Below are 15,955 nucleotides of genomic sequence, written 5' to 3'. Positions count from 1 at the left end.
CTGGCACTGCTGTGCATGGAGGGGGGAAGATGCAGCAGATGTGCCCAAGGGCAGTGCAGGACTGAGGCCCCACTGCTTGATCACAGCCAGGGCACACCCTGTGCAATCTCACCCACTGTGTGCCCGTGTGTGACCTGCAGGCTCTCAGCAGGGCCGTGTCACAGGAACAGGGCAGCAGCATCTTCCAACCCCATCTGTGCCATGCATCACCTGCTCCCTCTCTGGGGAGGGTCTAGTAGTTATGCCACTGAAAACATTGGGGCAGAAAATGAAGCAGACCAGGTGGAGAGGCAGACTATTATTTTAATTTCTAACTCGGTAGCATAAACATAAATAAAAAACTGAATCCACCCACTTGGCTGTTGTTTCGAGCTGCTCAGTGAGGAGAGTTAACTGCGTATTGCCTAAATTAGAAGCAGACTGCATCTGCCTTTGCCCTAAGCTAACCTGACTGGCTTTCTGCACAGCAGAGCCCGGTGCAGACACGTGTCTAAAACCAGTGACAGAGCCGCGGCAGGGACCTGTCCTGCTTCTCGCACCCGCGTCGGAAACTTTCCTGTCCCGCGCGGGTACACGTGTGACACAGAAGGCAACCCTGAGCTGTGTCACCGCGCCGATCGATCTCATCGCGCCACAAGTGACAGATGTGTTTTCTGCCTGCATTGGCTGGCTTTGCTGGAGGACGGGTTCGGTTTGATTTTTTTTACCCCTGGAAAAAAATTCCAATTCCGTGCTCAGGCAGTGTATTACTGATTCAACCTCATAGGGTTTATCCTTCTAATAAGAGAAAGTGCCAGTGTTTGCACTTCTTAGAAACCGAACCTGAGAGTTTTAAGCGGCAGGGAAACGCGATATCCCAGTTCTCACTGATTTTAACTCGTCGTACATCCCTCGGCTGTAATCTGCGGTACCCTCTAGCAGGGCTGACGACATTCACGCCCGTGAAACCCGCGTGTTCTGCTATGAACAGCCGTCGCTGGAGCGTGGCCGGGCGTCTGCGGGGATGTGCCGCTCGCACCCGGCAGCTCCGGTTCCCACCCCGGGCCACCTCCTCTAGAACCGCTAAGGCTGCTCCACCGCCGCCTCCCCTCCCTGGGCGGTCCGTGCCGCCGCTGCCCCGTGCGCCCGCGGGGCCGGGCCGGGCCGGGCCGGGCGGGCGGGGTGGGGGCGCCGGGGGCCCGACACGCCCCCTCGGTGGCGCTCGGCTTCCCGGCGCGGCGGAGCGCGGGCGGCAGAGCGGCAGAGCCGGGCGCGCAGCGGCGGGAGCCGGGCGGGCGGCCCCGCTCTCCATGGCGGCAGCGGCGGGGCGGGCGCGGCGCGGAGCTCGGCTGAGCGCGGCCGCGCTGCTGGCGCTGCCGGCCCTGGCGCTGCTGGCGCTGCTGGCGCTCCCGGCGCTGCCGGCCGGCCGCGGTGGCGGTGAGGCGCAGCCGGGCTTCTCGCCGCCGCTGCTGCTGCCGCCGGGCTTGCGGGAGGAGCTGCGGCAGAGGCGACGCGACCTGCGGCGGCTGGAGGCGGTGGCGGGCGGCGGGGAGGCGGCGGCCGCGGCGGGGCTGGGCTGCGGCGACCTGAGCCGGGCCACGGCCGTCAGCGTGCTGGGCTGGGGCTTCACCAAGGTGGTGGCGCGGGCGGCGCTGGCGGGCGGGGGCACCGTGGCGCTCAAGTCGGTGCACGGGGCGGGCCGGGAGGTGCGGCGCTGCGTGCAGCGGTACGGGGCTCCGGCCGGCTGCCGCCGCCTGGCCGCCTACAAGCTGCTCAAAGAAGTGACGCTGCTGCAGCGCCTGCAGCACCCCGGCATCGTCAAGGTACGGCACGGCGGGGCGGGGGGATGCGGGAGGCGCTGCCGGGGCTGAGCCGGGAGGGGCGGGGGAATCGCTGCCGGGGCTGAGCCGGTCCGCCCGTGGTGCCCACGCTGTCCTCGGGCGGCCGAGATCTGCTGGCAGTGGCAGCGACATCGCCCCGACCGTGGCTTCTGCTCTCCCGCAGCTGCACGGCCAATGCTATGACAACAGCGGAGATGCTGAGCTACGGGTCACAGCCATGCTGGAGCTGGGATCCCCGCTGGAGATGATTCAGCTCCTGCAGACCCCCTGGGAGGAAAGATTTAAAGTAAGAAAACAAAGCAAAGGAGTTTTATCAGTCGCTTTTAGACCACAAACTGGGCAAACCGGCGAAGAGCCGGTGGTGACCGCTGGGACAAACGGGATTCTCCTGCTGACACTCTGTTTGATCCCGCAAATTGTCTGTAAATCGTTTCCTTTCATTCCTTTAAAATCACATTAACACAGCCCTAGCTTGGTGTCTCACGGTTAGTTTCTTTCTCCGTAGAGCGGTGTTAAAAGAACTTCATCTGGGAGGAGATAGGCACGAAATTCTACTCGGTGCTGGGGCGGTGGTTAATACCTTCGATTACGCGATAACGTTCGTTTTGCCTTTATATTCCCTATACATATATATACATATATATATATATATATATATATATATATATGTATGCAAAAGGGCTTTGGTCAGGATGCCCTTCGGCTACCGAGTCTGACTTGGGAAAGCCACATCACCACGCTCCGAGTCTGTGGTTTGCTGTATGTTACCTGTTCCAGGCAACAAGCTGAGCAAGCTGACCCTCACCATGTGTTTATGTGGTGTTTCTGATTTTGGCCCTTTAGGAATTGTAGTAAAATCGCTACTAAATTGCTTTCGTCCTGCTGCAGGTGCTAGGATTGCAGCCCTTCTAGTGAGATCTGGTTCATCTCCTAGGCATCCTGCACAGGGACCCATATGCTCCCCAGGAATATAAATGACTTGAGACATGACACTTACTTTGGTTATAGCTTGTTTTACAGTTTGCCTCAAGGGCTCAATTACTTATAGGGGGTTCAATACTACTTGTTTGGGTGCCAGGAGGCAAAAAAAAAGGCATCATGTAAAAAAGCAAGGGTATCTTAGTGTCAGCAAGAAATGCTTTAGGCAAAATAAAAGCACAACAAAAGTCCTAAAATAAAATTTCTGTCTGCATGTGGTCCTGAATGTTGAAGGGGAGCCTTGCCATCTGAGCCAGCGGGGGAGTGTGGCAACCGCTCGCTCAGCTGTGGGATGCAAAGCTGGGATTCTTATGATTGATTCCCTAAACAAGTTAAAATAGCATCAGAGCTTCCACAGTCATTTCTCTTGGCTTGGGGAGTTTTACTTTCTTCAATTCCATACTGGCTTCTACATAGCTTTCCTAGCACCTCATCATCTTAAGCGTGCCAAAGTCTCCCATGACGCTGGATTAGCTGGTGGTAAGGTTTGGTACGGTGGCATTAGAGATTTTAACAATCTCTTGACTGCAGAAGACACTAACTCAGAATTTACCCTGGCACTGTCTAGTCCTGTTTCCTAATTAGGGTGTCTAAACATGCGGGATTCCCTTGTTATGAGCCACATCAGATACCAGGGATGGTGCGAGCTGTTCCAAGGGAAAAATCCCTCGCGCCTGCACAGATCGCTATCGGCAGTGGCGAGGGGTGACGTGGGGCTGCCTGGCACACCCAGCTGAGGATGCACTTTGTCTGATGCCAGGGCTCCTGATACTGAATGAAAACTGCTGCAAAATGCTGCTTGAGCAAAGTGCTGGTGCAGTATAAATGCACTTCTCTAGCTCTGTTTTTTTAAAAATAGTTTACCAAGCTTTCTGCTGGGTCAGGTATTGTCTGGCCTTTCACCGCTGCCAGAAAGTTGTCATAAAAGCAAAAAAGCTGGCAATAAATACATTGCAAGCCTTGACTAATTCTTCAGAAGCATGATTGTGTGCCCAAATTCATACTGCTGAGGGATGCAGCAAGGCATGAATCTGGTATTAATGACCATGGAGCCTCAGTCTGTATTGAGCAGCATGGGGGAAGGGAGGGGAATCTATTAATTTTATACCAGGCTGGGAAAAAAACCCTTCTGATTTCAACTGGCAAATCAATATAGCTCCTGAAACATGAAGACTGCTATTGTTTTCCTCACAGCTTTCTCCTCTAGCTCTTCTAACTGTAAATGTCTCTTTTTGTGTACACACATTTTTAAAAAATGTTGCTAAACTACTTACCAGTCAAATCCTGTGGCAATGTTGATAATAAATTTTGTAGCATACATATAATTACCTTTTAAGTTCTGTATGCCTTTTTTCTCTTTTAATTTAATTGAATGCCCTCCCCTTTGTTCTACTTCCAATTTAATAGCTGTTTTTCATCTGTTTTTTTCCATGCATATTCATCTTCTCTTTCTCAGATTTGCCTGAGTCTTGTGAAACTGCTGTTTTACTTGGCACATTCCCCCCTGGGTTCAATAGCCCTCTTGGATTTCCAGCCAAGGCAGTTTGTTATGGTGGATGGAAACCTAAAAGTGACAGACATGGATGATGCCAGCACCGAGGAGCTGTCTTGCAAGGAAGATAATGACTGCACAATAGACTTCCCTACCAAAAGTTTCCCTCTCAAGTGCTCCATGGCTGGGAAATGTGAAGGAATAAATGAAAAGAGGAATTTGTTCAATGCGTATCGGTATGTCCAGCTGCATGGGGGAAGATTTGGGGTGGCTGAGCTCATGCCCTGCCATGTAGCCTCTAGCACCTTGTTCTTCTTCCATGTGGTGATTCCCCTCACCTCTGTCAAAGGGTTGTTAAGAATCACTTTGAAGCAAGTTATTTTCCTTATAAGGCAGGAAAATAGTGCAGTTGTTGTCTGGTGGGAATGAAGGCATCTTTCTTCTGCTGCTCCCTTTCCCCAACGCCCTCTAAAAACTTGCCCCAGAGCTTGCACCTGTAAATTTGCTGTTTGCCAAACAAACCCTGGTGCTTGACATCCACGGGCTGTGCTTGCTGAAAGCAGTGGCAGTGCAGGCTACCTGCCAAACCCCACCAGCTTTGAGTCCTGTTGTTGGGAACAGGCTGGCCAGTGCTTCCCTTCATCTCCAAATCTCTCTGTGGGCTCCTATGGGAGAGCAGGGGGCAGGTAAAGGCAAGGGGATGAGGCTGCTGCAGCACTTCACGTGGGCAACAGCTGAAAACTGAAAACGGACTTTTGCTCACCACTGATGCTTGGCAGGTCACATCCTGGAGGGAAGCCTTGGCAGCTGGATATTTACACAGAAGGACTTAGCAAGGGAGCCTGGATTTCCAGGATTCAGTGCTAAAGGGTAAATCCCTACATAGATCATTGCAGCCTTGCAGTTGCCCCTGTCTCTTGTGCACTTGTTCCTTAGGACAAGAATTTTGTGGAAGGGTCAGGAAATGAGTCATCCTGACTTTTCAGGGGCAATAAGAAGGTCAAACCTTTTCAGGGCAAGAGAAGGCTCTTGTGTGAGTCTTCTTTCATACAGGTGTCTTTTTTTTTTTTTGTGTGTGTGTGTGTGTGTGGGAAATACATTTCTTAGTATACAAAAATGGCCCAGGGGAATGAGGGGAAGCTTTATTGCATGAAGCTTTGCAAGGTAGATTTCATGCAGCAAGGACCAGGCTTTCAGCCCAACTCACAGGAACCATCTGAGGCACCAAGATGTGCTCAAACATAACTTTGTAACCAAAGCAGACTTACTAGCTGCATATGGATAATCAAGTCACGGGAAAATGTAGACAACTTAATCACCAGGGAAATGAAGGCACGGTATTCTAATCAGCCTGTGGGATTTTTTGCAGGTATTTTTTCACCTATCTTTTGCCACACTCTGCACCACCAGCTTTGCAGCCCCTTTTGAGTGATATTCTGAATGCAACAGGTACCAGCTAATATTTATAAACTTCTTTATTAGAAGTCTCTAAATGGTATTTCATGGAATTGTTTATCTTTGTCATCTTTTTCCTTAAATGTAGGTGATTTACGATATGGAATAAATGAGACCCTGAGAGCTTTTGAAAAGGTTTTATATCTGTACAAGTCTGGGCTCTATCTTCAGAAAAGACCTCTTCTTTTAAAAGGTAGTTGATTTTGAATGCTCTAAGTAACTACTGAGGGAGTTAGGTGCTTGGTAACTGGCCAAATTCTGATGTCCCCTAGGCTTAGGTAGTTTATAGTCACTAGAAAAAGCACCAAAAGTGTCTTTTTTTGATCAGGCTTTTGTTGGTTTTTTTTTCCCATGGAAGCTATGCATGGTTGTGCTGCTTTGCAAAGTAAAAGCAGTGCAGACAATCTGCATGGACATGTGTTTGCACTGCTTCTAAATACTCTTCTCATAATGAACGTCAGTGTTCTGGGATAGCAAACTGAGTAGCTTCTGTCTTGGGATATCCTTATCCTTTGGACCAACAGGTCAGTTTTCTGGGCTGATATTCAAACTTCCAATTTGACTGTGTGGCTTTTGTCTGCTGAGCACAGATTATGGAAACGTAGAGTGGGGAGGTGACAGCACCAAGATGAGTGTGGCAGGTTATCTGGAGCCTTCATGCCCTCTAAGTTCCTTTTCTCTGAAGATCTTTCTGTTGGACCTGTGGATGGATAGATGTGCCTTTATGAGGTTCATTCCTCTGAAAAGGACCCATTCAGTGGTAGAGATGAGGCTGATCAAAAGGAAGTTTCAAAAATCCAGTGGTTACTGTGGCTTGTGTTTTCCTGAGCATTCACATGAGGTGGTGGGTGATGGTGGCTTGCAGAAGAAAATCTCTTTACATGTGAAAGAACTATAATTTGCACAGTTATGAGCAAAGATATCTGGTCATTTGCATGGAAGGACCAGCAGCTTTAACAGGAATTACTGGTATGTTCCAACAACACCTGTCTATTGGCTTCGTACTGTGCCAAAAGGATCACCATCCTAGAGGTGTGGGAAGGTGGGGAGAGACTCCTAGCAGTCAGTGAACAATAGCCTGAACAGCACCTGCTCAGGCTTGTCAGGTCTCTTTGTCAGGTCTTTTGTCAGGAGCAGGATCAGGCCTCCCTTTCCCCCAGTGGGGTTCCTCAGTCTCCTGTTCCTGTGGGTGGCACCGTGATGGGTGGGTCAGTCCGTGCCCCATGTAGCTTGGTGCTGGATCTGTGACAAGCTTCTGCTCTTGAGGCTGGGCTGTAGGAGAGGCTGTTTGGAGGCTGGCTTCTGAGAGTGCACCTGGAGTGTTTTCCCAAACACCCTCTTTCTGTCCCCAGACTACATCTCCCTGAAGGGTTTCCGGACGGTGGAGGGAGAAGGCCACAAGTGCTGGCCCTCCTACAGCCACCTGGGCTGCCTGCTGTCCATCCACAGCGCCGAGGAGGCTGCTGCCATCTGTAACTCCCAGCTGCACTGTCAGAGCTTCATTGTCACCCAGCACAGGACCTGGACAGGTGAGCTTGGGCAGGCCTCGGGAGTGCTGCAGTTAATTGCAGCCCTGAGATGTGTGAAAAGTCTCTGTTGCGGCCCGTGCATTTGAAGAATGAGTCGGAGCTCTTCAGTTTTCGCTCTCAGAGTTGTTTATTGTATCTTATCTATAAAAGTTTTTCTCCTGCCCAGCCGAGGTCTGCTCAGCAGGACAGCCAGTGGCACTCTGACCGCCCTTGGGGCGGTGTTGTCTCTTTATAGTACAAACTATGTATAACATGTTTACAATCACTTTCCAATACCTATCACCTATGTTAGACAGTGGGATTCTATTCTAAACCAATCCCAAAGTGCCAGCATCACAGCAGAAGATGGAGGTAGAGAAGAAGAGGAAGAAAGGCTAGACACGCCCAAGTCCTTCCATCTTGTTCACAAAACCCCCACTCTAAAAATCCCAAAAATCCCAAAATCCCAGTGATAACTTTATTATTAAACTTCTATGGCTTTCAGGTCTTCATACAAAGCTGGCAATTTTCTCCATGGGTCATAATCAAACCCACAGGTGTTCTGGGCTGTGTGCCAGGGTCTCTGAGCCCCCTGCAGGGGTCCCAGCAACTCTGGACACCCAGAGGGTTGTCCTGAGTCCCGACAGGCAGGGTGACAGGGTGATGCCACGACGTGCTGCTGCCTTCCTCCATAGTGCCTTGAGCCTACAGGCACATCTAAAAGCTGCCTTCCTTATCCTCAAGCTCAGATGGCTGCCACTGTGGGCATCCAGAAATCCCCTGAGTGTTTGTAAGGAGACACAAGAGCAATTATGTTCTCCCTCTGCACCTTTTTTCCTCTACAAATTTTGCTCAGGACTGCCAGGTATTGTTAAACACTTACTCATTTCTTGCAGAGATGGCTTCACTTTGCTGTTAGGCTAAACAATCCCTGTGGTATGTATAGTTTGCAGAGCTGTGGGGATTTTAGAGATGAAAGAGGCTGTGTAAAAGAAGGTGGTTACTATTGTTATAATTAAAAGAATCATAGCTTACAAGTTGTTATCCCCTTTATCAAAACGAAAGCCCCAAGCCAAGGGATTTCCAGAATGTCCCTGTAATTAGCTCTGATTATAGCCTCTTACAGTTAGCATGTTTTCAGAATTATTTTAAATTATCTCATTTAGCTGACACTTCAAGCGTGGGCTAAATTGTTTCTTGAAGTAAAACACTAAATGAGGTAAATGAGTGTTTTCACTCACAATGATGCTGAAGGATCATGTTTTGTCAGTTCACATGACATTTTAAAAAACCCCCTAAACTATCAAAAATGCAGCTTTTCTGAGGGCTTGTCTGCAATTGGCATGTGCCAAACTAGTTACGTAAGAGCCTTTACACGGATGCAACATAAATCTCTTTGAGCCACCAAGTTCCACACCAGCAATGGATTGTGTGAGTTGTGCCTAACACAGGACATCTGGCTTCCTCACAGGGCAGCTCTTAGTGCTCTGTGCAGTGCCTGCCTGGAAGGAATCCTGCTTGAAACCATGGTGAGGATGCAGGAGAAGCACTGGGACAGGGACCCTTTCTGCAGTGCCTTGCTAGGGTGCTGATCCCTGACATCCTGCACCATGCCTGAGGTTTTTAGTGCTTCCCTTCCTGACTTTTTTCTTCCTTGCAGTTTCATGGCTCATCTTTGCAGCCAAGGATGCCAGAACTGTGTGGCTGAAATGCCAAGTGCCTAAGTTTTCCAGCTGGATTAATGAGAGCTGTGGGAATGTGCTGGTCTCTCCTAAGGCTGCTTGGTAAAGCAAAGCAAGATGTAAAAGCCTCTGGGGTTGGATGATGCATTCCTTGTGCACACTCTGAGCATCTGGAATTTACTGGGAGTGCAAAACACATCTATGGCAGGGCAGAGTGACCCTCCATTGAGCAAGCAGTGTGTTCCTGTGCCTTTTGCAATAAATAGCATGGGTCAAGGTGAATCTCTCTCCTCTATTAAACTTGCATTTTTATTTCCTTTCCAGGACGCCCACTCGCCTCATTCCAGAGTAGCTGGACTGATTTAGTACCGGATACTAACGCCGTGGTCTATATTAAACGTTCAGCTTCCTCGGGGGAAAGACTTTAAAGACAATGAGATCACATAAAATGATCCTGGGAGGAACAAACTGCTGGGCAGAATTTCATCTGCTGGAAAGAATGACATGTTTTATTTTGCTTTGGCATGGGATCTCCTTGCCAGCTCAGATAGAGTCAAATGCTGCTGTCTCCTTGATCAAAGCTCAAATTTCTCTTTGCTGCTCCACTAGCTTCTTTTCTGTTCCCACACTGCTGTTCCACATAAATGGTCTCAGTTTTAGTCAGATGTTGCTAGACTGTGCAATACTTAGCTTTGCTGCTTTGGCCAGCTTGTCAGCCAAGAAATAGAAATAGCTGCAAGGGATCCGGCTTGGGTAGGCTTAGTTATTTCAGTCACCTCCAAAAATCTACAGATGATGCACTTTGGAGAAGGCAACAGCTCTTTCTGCAGCTACAAACTGGGTTTTCTTACTACTGCAAATGTAAAGGACTGGATTTCAGTGGTGAGGCCAAGGTTGCAGGGTTGGGATCTGTACCCAGAGGTTGATGATGGGGGTGGTCCTCCAAGGAGGGTCCTGATTCAGTTCCTTCCATGCAGGGGAGGGAAGTGGTGTACAGGTCAACACTGGACCCAAATATCTCTGTGTTTGGATGCAGGATTTGGGGTTGATCCTATGTGATTTCTAATACCAGCTCCCATGTATCAACCTTGAAGGTTTTTCTCTGTTACTTTCCATGAAAGAGCGAGACATTCAAATTATTTATATGTAAGATGTGCCTTTGTATGATAAAGAATGACTGTTTATTCTAAGTATGCTGTGAGAAGTTTTTTTGGTTTTTTTTAATTGCCTAAGTCTTTACTGTAACCAAATGAAGAAAAGCTGGTGTTTCCTACCTTCAGCTCACCTAGCATTGTTACCCACTCCTGAGGCCAGCCTGTGAGTGCTCCAAGCAGTCTATGAATGTTCCTGAGCCCCCTTGGACACGTCGGTCCTGAAGGACACTGTGGCTGTACTTGCAGGCTTCTGAGCATAGAGGAGACAGTGGGGTCCCAAGAGCCTCCTGCAACTCTCTTTGCTAAAACTGTAGATGTGGCCTCTGAAGAATAGCTGGGGTTAGTATAATTTCAGACTGAAAGAGATGACAGTGTAATGTGCCACTGCTGGGAGTCCCTGGGAGCAGTGACTGTCCAGGACCTCTTCTGGAGGGAAAGCCTAAATCACCACTGACCTCATGCCTCCTAGGGAAGGTCCCTAGCTTTGTGCAGAGGAGCCACACTACAACAAACAGTGTGATGCCACATTGCTTTCTGCTTGTCCCACACGGGAAATTGCAGCTTTTGGGACATGCAGGAACCGTGCAGCCATTTCGGGTGGGACCTTGCCGCAGCTGGGGCACCCCTGCACTGAAGATGCTGCAGCTCTTGCCTGGAGTCGTGCTGTGTTTTTGATGGTCTCTCCTAGTGCAGGAGCCCATCTTTCAGCTCATTAGTACTTGATTAACCCACAGCAATGCCTTTGCATGGTGTCTTTCTCATGCACTGAGCCCCTGCTGCTTCCTCTGGGGCTGGGGGAGTCGATGGTGATATCAATTAGTGAGAATTCCTAGTTAGCACAGCAAGAAGGCTCTTGTGATGACATTGCTGGAGGCTTTGTGACAGCAAGGCTTTTTAAATGGGCAGGGACAGACCCCTCTCTCCATTCCAGTGGGTCCTGTGGAAGTTGAAGGGAAGGTCCTGCCAGGGGGCTGCTATTGTTTGACACCCACCCAGTGAGCAGGGCTTCAGACACCTGCTGTGCTCTACACTAGCAAGAGGTAAAGGGGGTTTATTCCATGTCTCCCAGCCTCCTGAGATACACAGCAGAAGTACTTCCCCCAAAGCAGGGCCATGCAAGGGCCAACCTGGGGTTGTTTCAGAGAGGAAGAAACAAAATGCAAAAGTTGAAGTGGTTCCAGTTTGTGTTAGAAAGACATTCCCATCTTAAAAATTTCTCCTGGTAAAAAGAACATTGTGTATTTCAGTCGTGTGATGCTTCTTTCACATGGTGGGTTTCTCTGTCAAGTACTCATTGCAGGGGTGCTGCCAGTCACGTGCAGCCCCTCAGCAGATGGTGGAGTTGCAGGGAATGCCAGTGTCACTGGCATAAATGCAGCTTCCAGCATCAGACCTGCAGTTGGACCCTGGCACAAGAGACCACTGATCATGTCCTGAAGGTTTTGAGCACACAGTGATTAACAAACAATAATAATAATAAAAACATAAAGAAAAAGGGAAGCTAGGCTTTAAAGAATTACAGTGCTTGGTTTGCTGTTGCCATAGAAAGTGGCTTTTGTAGGACATTTAGACCACCCTGTGCAAAGGAGTAAGCACATTCTTACAGCATGAACCCTCATTCATCTGGCTGCCACAAAGAAGTAGCCAGGGCACAAGCATACCTTTATGACCAATGCTGTTCATGTGCTAGACACTAAGAAGTTGCCACATCTAAAGCTGTATTTGACATGCATTTGAGGAAACAGTCACTGGGAAAAGCAATTCCCACCCTGGTTTTTCCCAGCTTCTTCCTGTTATTTTCTGCTGAGAAACTTTTACCAATGGTTGTGCCAGTTTAAAAGCATGTGGGATTTTTTCTCTGCTATTTTGCAGTGAGAAGCTTGTGACCCCCAAGTTTCAGGCAGCTCACACATGGCTCAGTGCTGGGTCTGTGTGAAGCACCCAAGCTGTTCCCAGCCCTAAGGGGAGGCTACAGGAGGAAGCATCTTCTACACAACTTTTGGGCCCATGTGCTGCTTTGTAGTGCACTGTCTTTAAGTCTCATCTCACTCAGTCAGCCTTTATTCATTCTATCCCTTCACTAAATTATAACTCAAGCGACTTCAGACTTTCAATGCCACTGAAAATTTCAGTGCATGCCTAAAAACTGTATTTCAGTAACTACAGTACATAAAACCTCAGATATAAACATTTACTGCCCTTAAAACTCCCAGTTGCTGGAGTCCATTTGTCTCTCTATCGCTGATCAGTATTTCAGTCACCATTGTGGAATTATGTAACAGAGGAAAGTGCTTGGAAGGAAACAGCAGGGGATCAATTGCAATGGAAACCATGTGTGCTGGAGGATGATATTTACCTAAATGTGTCTATCACATCTTCCCAAAGGATGCTGCCTTTAGGAGAGAATGGATATGAAAATGTTTCCTCCATAGGTATTTTTTTTAGACAAAAACTTTAATATTCTTAATTAATTCTGTATTGTAATAACAGATGATGCATTACTCATGTTCAGTATGTTTGCACAGACATTTACATGACCAGTGACTGCATAACAGATTGAAAAGCAGAGTGAGGGACACAGAGCCCAGTAATGAAAAATCAACTCTTGATGCATCAGACAGGGTTCAAGTACCAATGAGTGTCATACCTCTATTTTGACATGGCATATTCTGCAAACTTTGATGCTCTAAACAACACTAAGATGAAATTTCAAATTAATTTAGGGAAAGAAAAGAGAAGTCTGTCACAGTCAGCTGGAGGCCCAAATGACACATCTGGATTAACACTGATTTCTGTGAGGACATCTATAAATTGGTGTACCAAGCACTGAATTTTGTGGCTGGAAGTCAGAGCACTTTGGTTCTGCTGGGTTGAAAGGGCTGGGTTTGGGCTCCAGTTTGAGTAGTGAGTGAAGTGTAACTCCAGTATCCATAATGGCCCCTCATGATGGATTGGTAGGACTTCACAGGGGACAATTCCTGCTAACTGTAGTACTTGGAGCAATCTTTCCCCTTGGTCCCACTGTCCCAGAGTATCAACGTGTCACCACCAGCAATGTGGAGATGGGAAAATTCACAGAAGAGAATTTTATGAGAGGTAACTGTGAGCCCCTCTGCCTCCTGTGCAGCATCTGCTTAGTTCAGGATGGTGGATTTTCCCTGAATTATAGTTCTTGGCTAATGGGAAAATGTATCAGGTTCCATCAAACAGGTCTGGGTGTACCAAGGATGGGTGATAGCTGAAGGGAACACCTGTCAAACTCCTCTGCTTGGAATTCAGCTCCTGGCTCTGTGTGAGAGCTCCAGGCAAGGGCTTGTGCCTTCAGAGCCTCAGCCTGCCTAGCTGGCCAACCCAGATGGCAAAAGTTCTGGGGTTACTGGTAGAGGAGACTTCTTGGCAGAGCTGTGGAGGAGCTGGAGATGCTGGTAGTATTTTAAGAAATTCATATGCTGGGACTTTCTGGGCACAGGATGATGTCCCTTCAGTGCACCCATGGCCACAACAGCCTCATCCTCACTGCTCCAGGGACCACAACCACTGCTGTCCCCCAAGCCCTAATCTGTGCCTGAAGCCTGCACACTCAATGTCTCTGTCCTGTCATTCACTCCTGCTCCCCAGGTGCCATCCCAGCACACCTACTTGTTAACCCCTTGTAGACCCACACCCCCAACACCCACACATGGCCCCACTGCCTCTTACAGCCAACACATGGAATCACAGAATCACTGAGGTTGGGAAAGACCTCTAAGGTCATCTTAAGCCCAGCTATTGATCCAGCACTGCCAGGTCCACTACTAAACCATGTCCCTAGGTGTCACATGTGTTTTAACACTTCCAGGGACAGTGATTCCACCACTTCTCTGAGGAAGTAGTACCATATAGGGCTTATTTCTATTTTGAGAACCCTTATTTCTATTTGAGAGCCCTATTATTCTATTTGAGAGCCCTTATTTCTGTTCTGTCAGAGGTGAAATAGCCCTGTGTGCAGCAGGAGGCCACATCTGAAAGGTGCAACCACAAGATCAGCCTGCCTTTGATTTGTAACCTCTCTTTTCATTTACCATCGATGGTTTCTAAATTAGCAAGTGCTAAATACAATGTAGTAATAGCTTCCTGAAAAACAACCAACTTTAAAGCTGTCCATTAAAATCACATTGCCTTAACTACATTGTATGTCACATGGTGCATACCACCCTCCAAATCCAAGTCTAGACAAAGCTTAGGAAAATGCAAATTCTGACATTATGTTACATTTGTCAGCATTTATCCTCAAACCTCATCAAAATCAATAGGAGTCTCAAGTGGACTTTTTGGCTAAAATCTGTTGTCCTACTTCCAGTACTGGAAATGTAAGATATTGCCTCAAAACTAAGCTAAAGACCAGCAACCCCCAAAATTACAAAACAAACACCCAAATTTTCAGATTCTTGTATCTGTGACTTATATCTCCCACATAACGTCTTTAGCAAGTGAATTGTTTTTCTTTGCTGGGAAAAACCCTGCTGCAAATTCCCTCACTACTTCAGATGACAGATCAGAGAGCTCAGGTTTAGATTAAAAACTTGATAATGCAACCTAAGGACACAAGTTTATCATCACAACAGATAGATGGAGAGGTGCTTTATGAATGTCTTGGAAACACTGGAGCACAAAGGGAATTCTCTGGACCTCCAGTGGAAAATGTCAAGAAATATTCTGGCACTGCTGCTCTGTCCTGTCCAGTGCTGTTCCTCATTCACTAGAGGAGGGAGTCATTTACTCCCACTCCTAATTAATCTTGTTTGTTTGTTCTGATTCTTTAAAAACACAAGAAACAAACCATTGTCTCTCCCAGTGGAGTTAATGCCATGGTTTGCATTTTTCTGGGCTTGACTCTTTCAGTTTGTCCAGCAAAACTGTTATTACATAACTATATAGATTAACATTACCTCTGAAACAAAGCAATGGCACCCACCTAAATTCACTTGAACCCCAGAGTTGTGTCAAAACCCACAGTTTTACTGGCACTGCTAAAGAGCAGGTTAAGATGTACTCTGGAAATTGCCTAATCATTGAGATTGATTTCTTTGTTTGCTTGCTATATGAAAACAACAACTAAAACCTCTATCAAGACCCTTATAAATCAGCAACATATTGTTTGATTCACCCACAGAACCTTTGGTGGAAGCTGCTTTCAGCATAGAATTATTAACTTTTCCTAAAAAAAGTAATGGTGTTTAAGGACTGCATCTCATTGAGGAGTTTTAAATTTTATTTTAACAGAGTGTTTCATCTTTGAAAGAAAACTGTGAATCAGTGTTATTTTAACAGTGCTTCCTCCATCTTACTAAGACAACACAGAAGCATAAGGATCAGTCTCCCATCCTCACCTTCTGTTTTTGTGCTGATAGAAGCTGTCATTTCATGCTAATGGAAAAGCCCATGTGCACATGCCAGTGATGCCTCCAGGGAGAGGGAGGATGGTCTGCAAAGCCTCACTGCAGGACCCTGCAGGATGTCACCAAGGCTGTCAAGGGAGCTGCCACCCTTAGGCAGAGGAGATGGACCCAGCAGCCCCATGACAGCACCTCACAGCATTGCCCTGACTCTTCCCCAGCAAGAGATAAGGCAGTGGCTGCAGGCAGTGCCTGGGATCTGGCCATGGAGGAGTGGAGGCCCCTCATGGTGGGACTCAGCCCACCCATGGCTGTCTCTGGCATGGAATGGAAACAGAGCTCCTGCAGCCACAGAGCCAGGGGTGGGCGGGACTGGGACCAGCTCCCCGTGCTTTGACATCTTTTCAGCTCATGATCTGAAGGACCACTGTCCTAGGCCTGAATCTGATGGTGATGTGCTAAGAAAAGCATCAGCCAACATGTGCTGGAGC

General features: G+C 48.0%; 1 protein-coding gene across 1 annotated transcript; it reads left to right on the top strand.

Moving 5' to 3' along the window:
* Positions 1–1,216: 1,216 nt before the first annotated feature.
* LOC139589785 (extracellular tyrosine-protein kinase PKDCC-like) lies at positions 1,217–10,125 on the top strand. Its single transcript, XM_071426496.1, has 7 exons — positions 1,217–1,802; positions 1,984–2,106; positions 4,255–4,526; positions 5,660–5,739; positions 5,834–5,938; positions 7,098–7,274; positions 9,260–10,125. Exons 1-7 carry the CDS (start codon positions 1,290–1,292, stop codon positions 9,361–9,363), a joined length of 1,374 nt encoding a protein of 457 aa, XP_071282597.1. The 5' UTR covers positions 1,217–1,289; the 3' UTR covers positions 9,364–10,125.
* The last annotated feature ends 5,830 nt before the right edge of the window (positions 10,126–15,955 follow it).

The sequence above is a fragment of the Agelaius tricolor genome, unplaced genomic scaffold (assembly GCF_023055355.1).
Source record: "Agelaius tricolor isolate 1412-34295 unplaced genomic scaffold, bAgeTri1.0.p SCAF_5, whole genome shotgun sequence".
Classification (NCBI taxonomy): Eukaryota; Metazoa; Chordata; class Aves; order Passeriformes; family Icteridae; genus Agelaius; species Agelaius tricolor.
The sequence above is the reverse complement of the archived record's forward strand: the minus strand, read 5'-3'. Positions and strand labels throughout refer to the sequence as shown.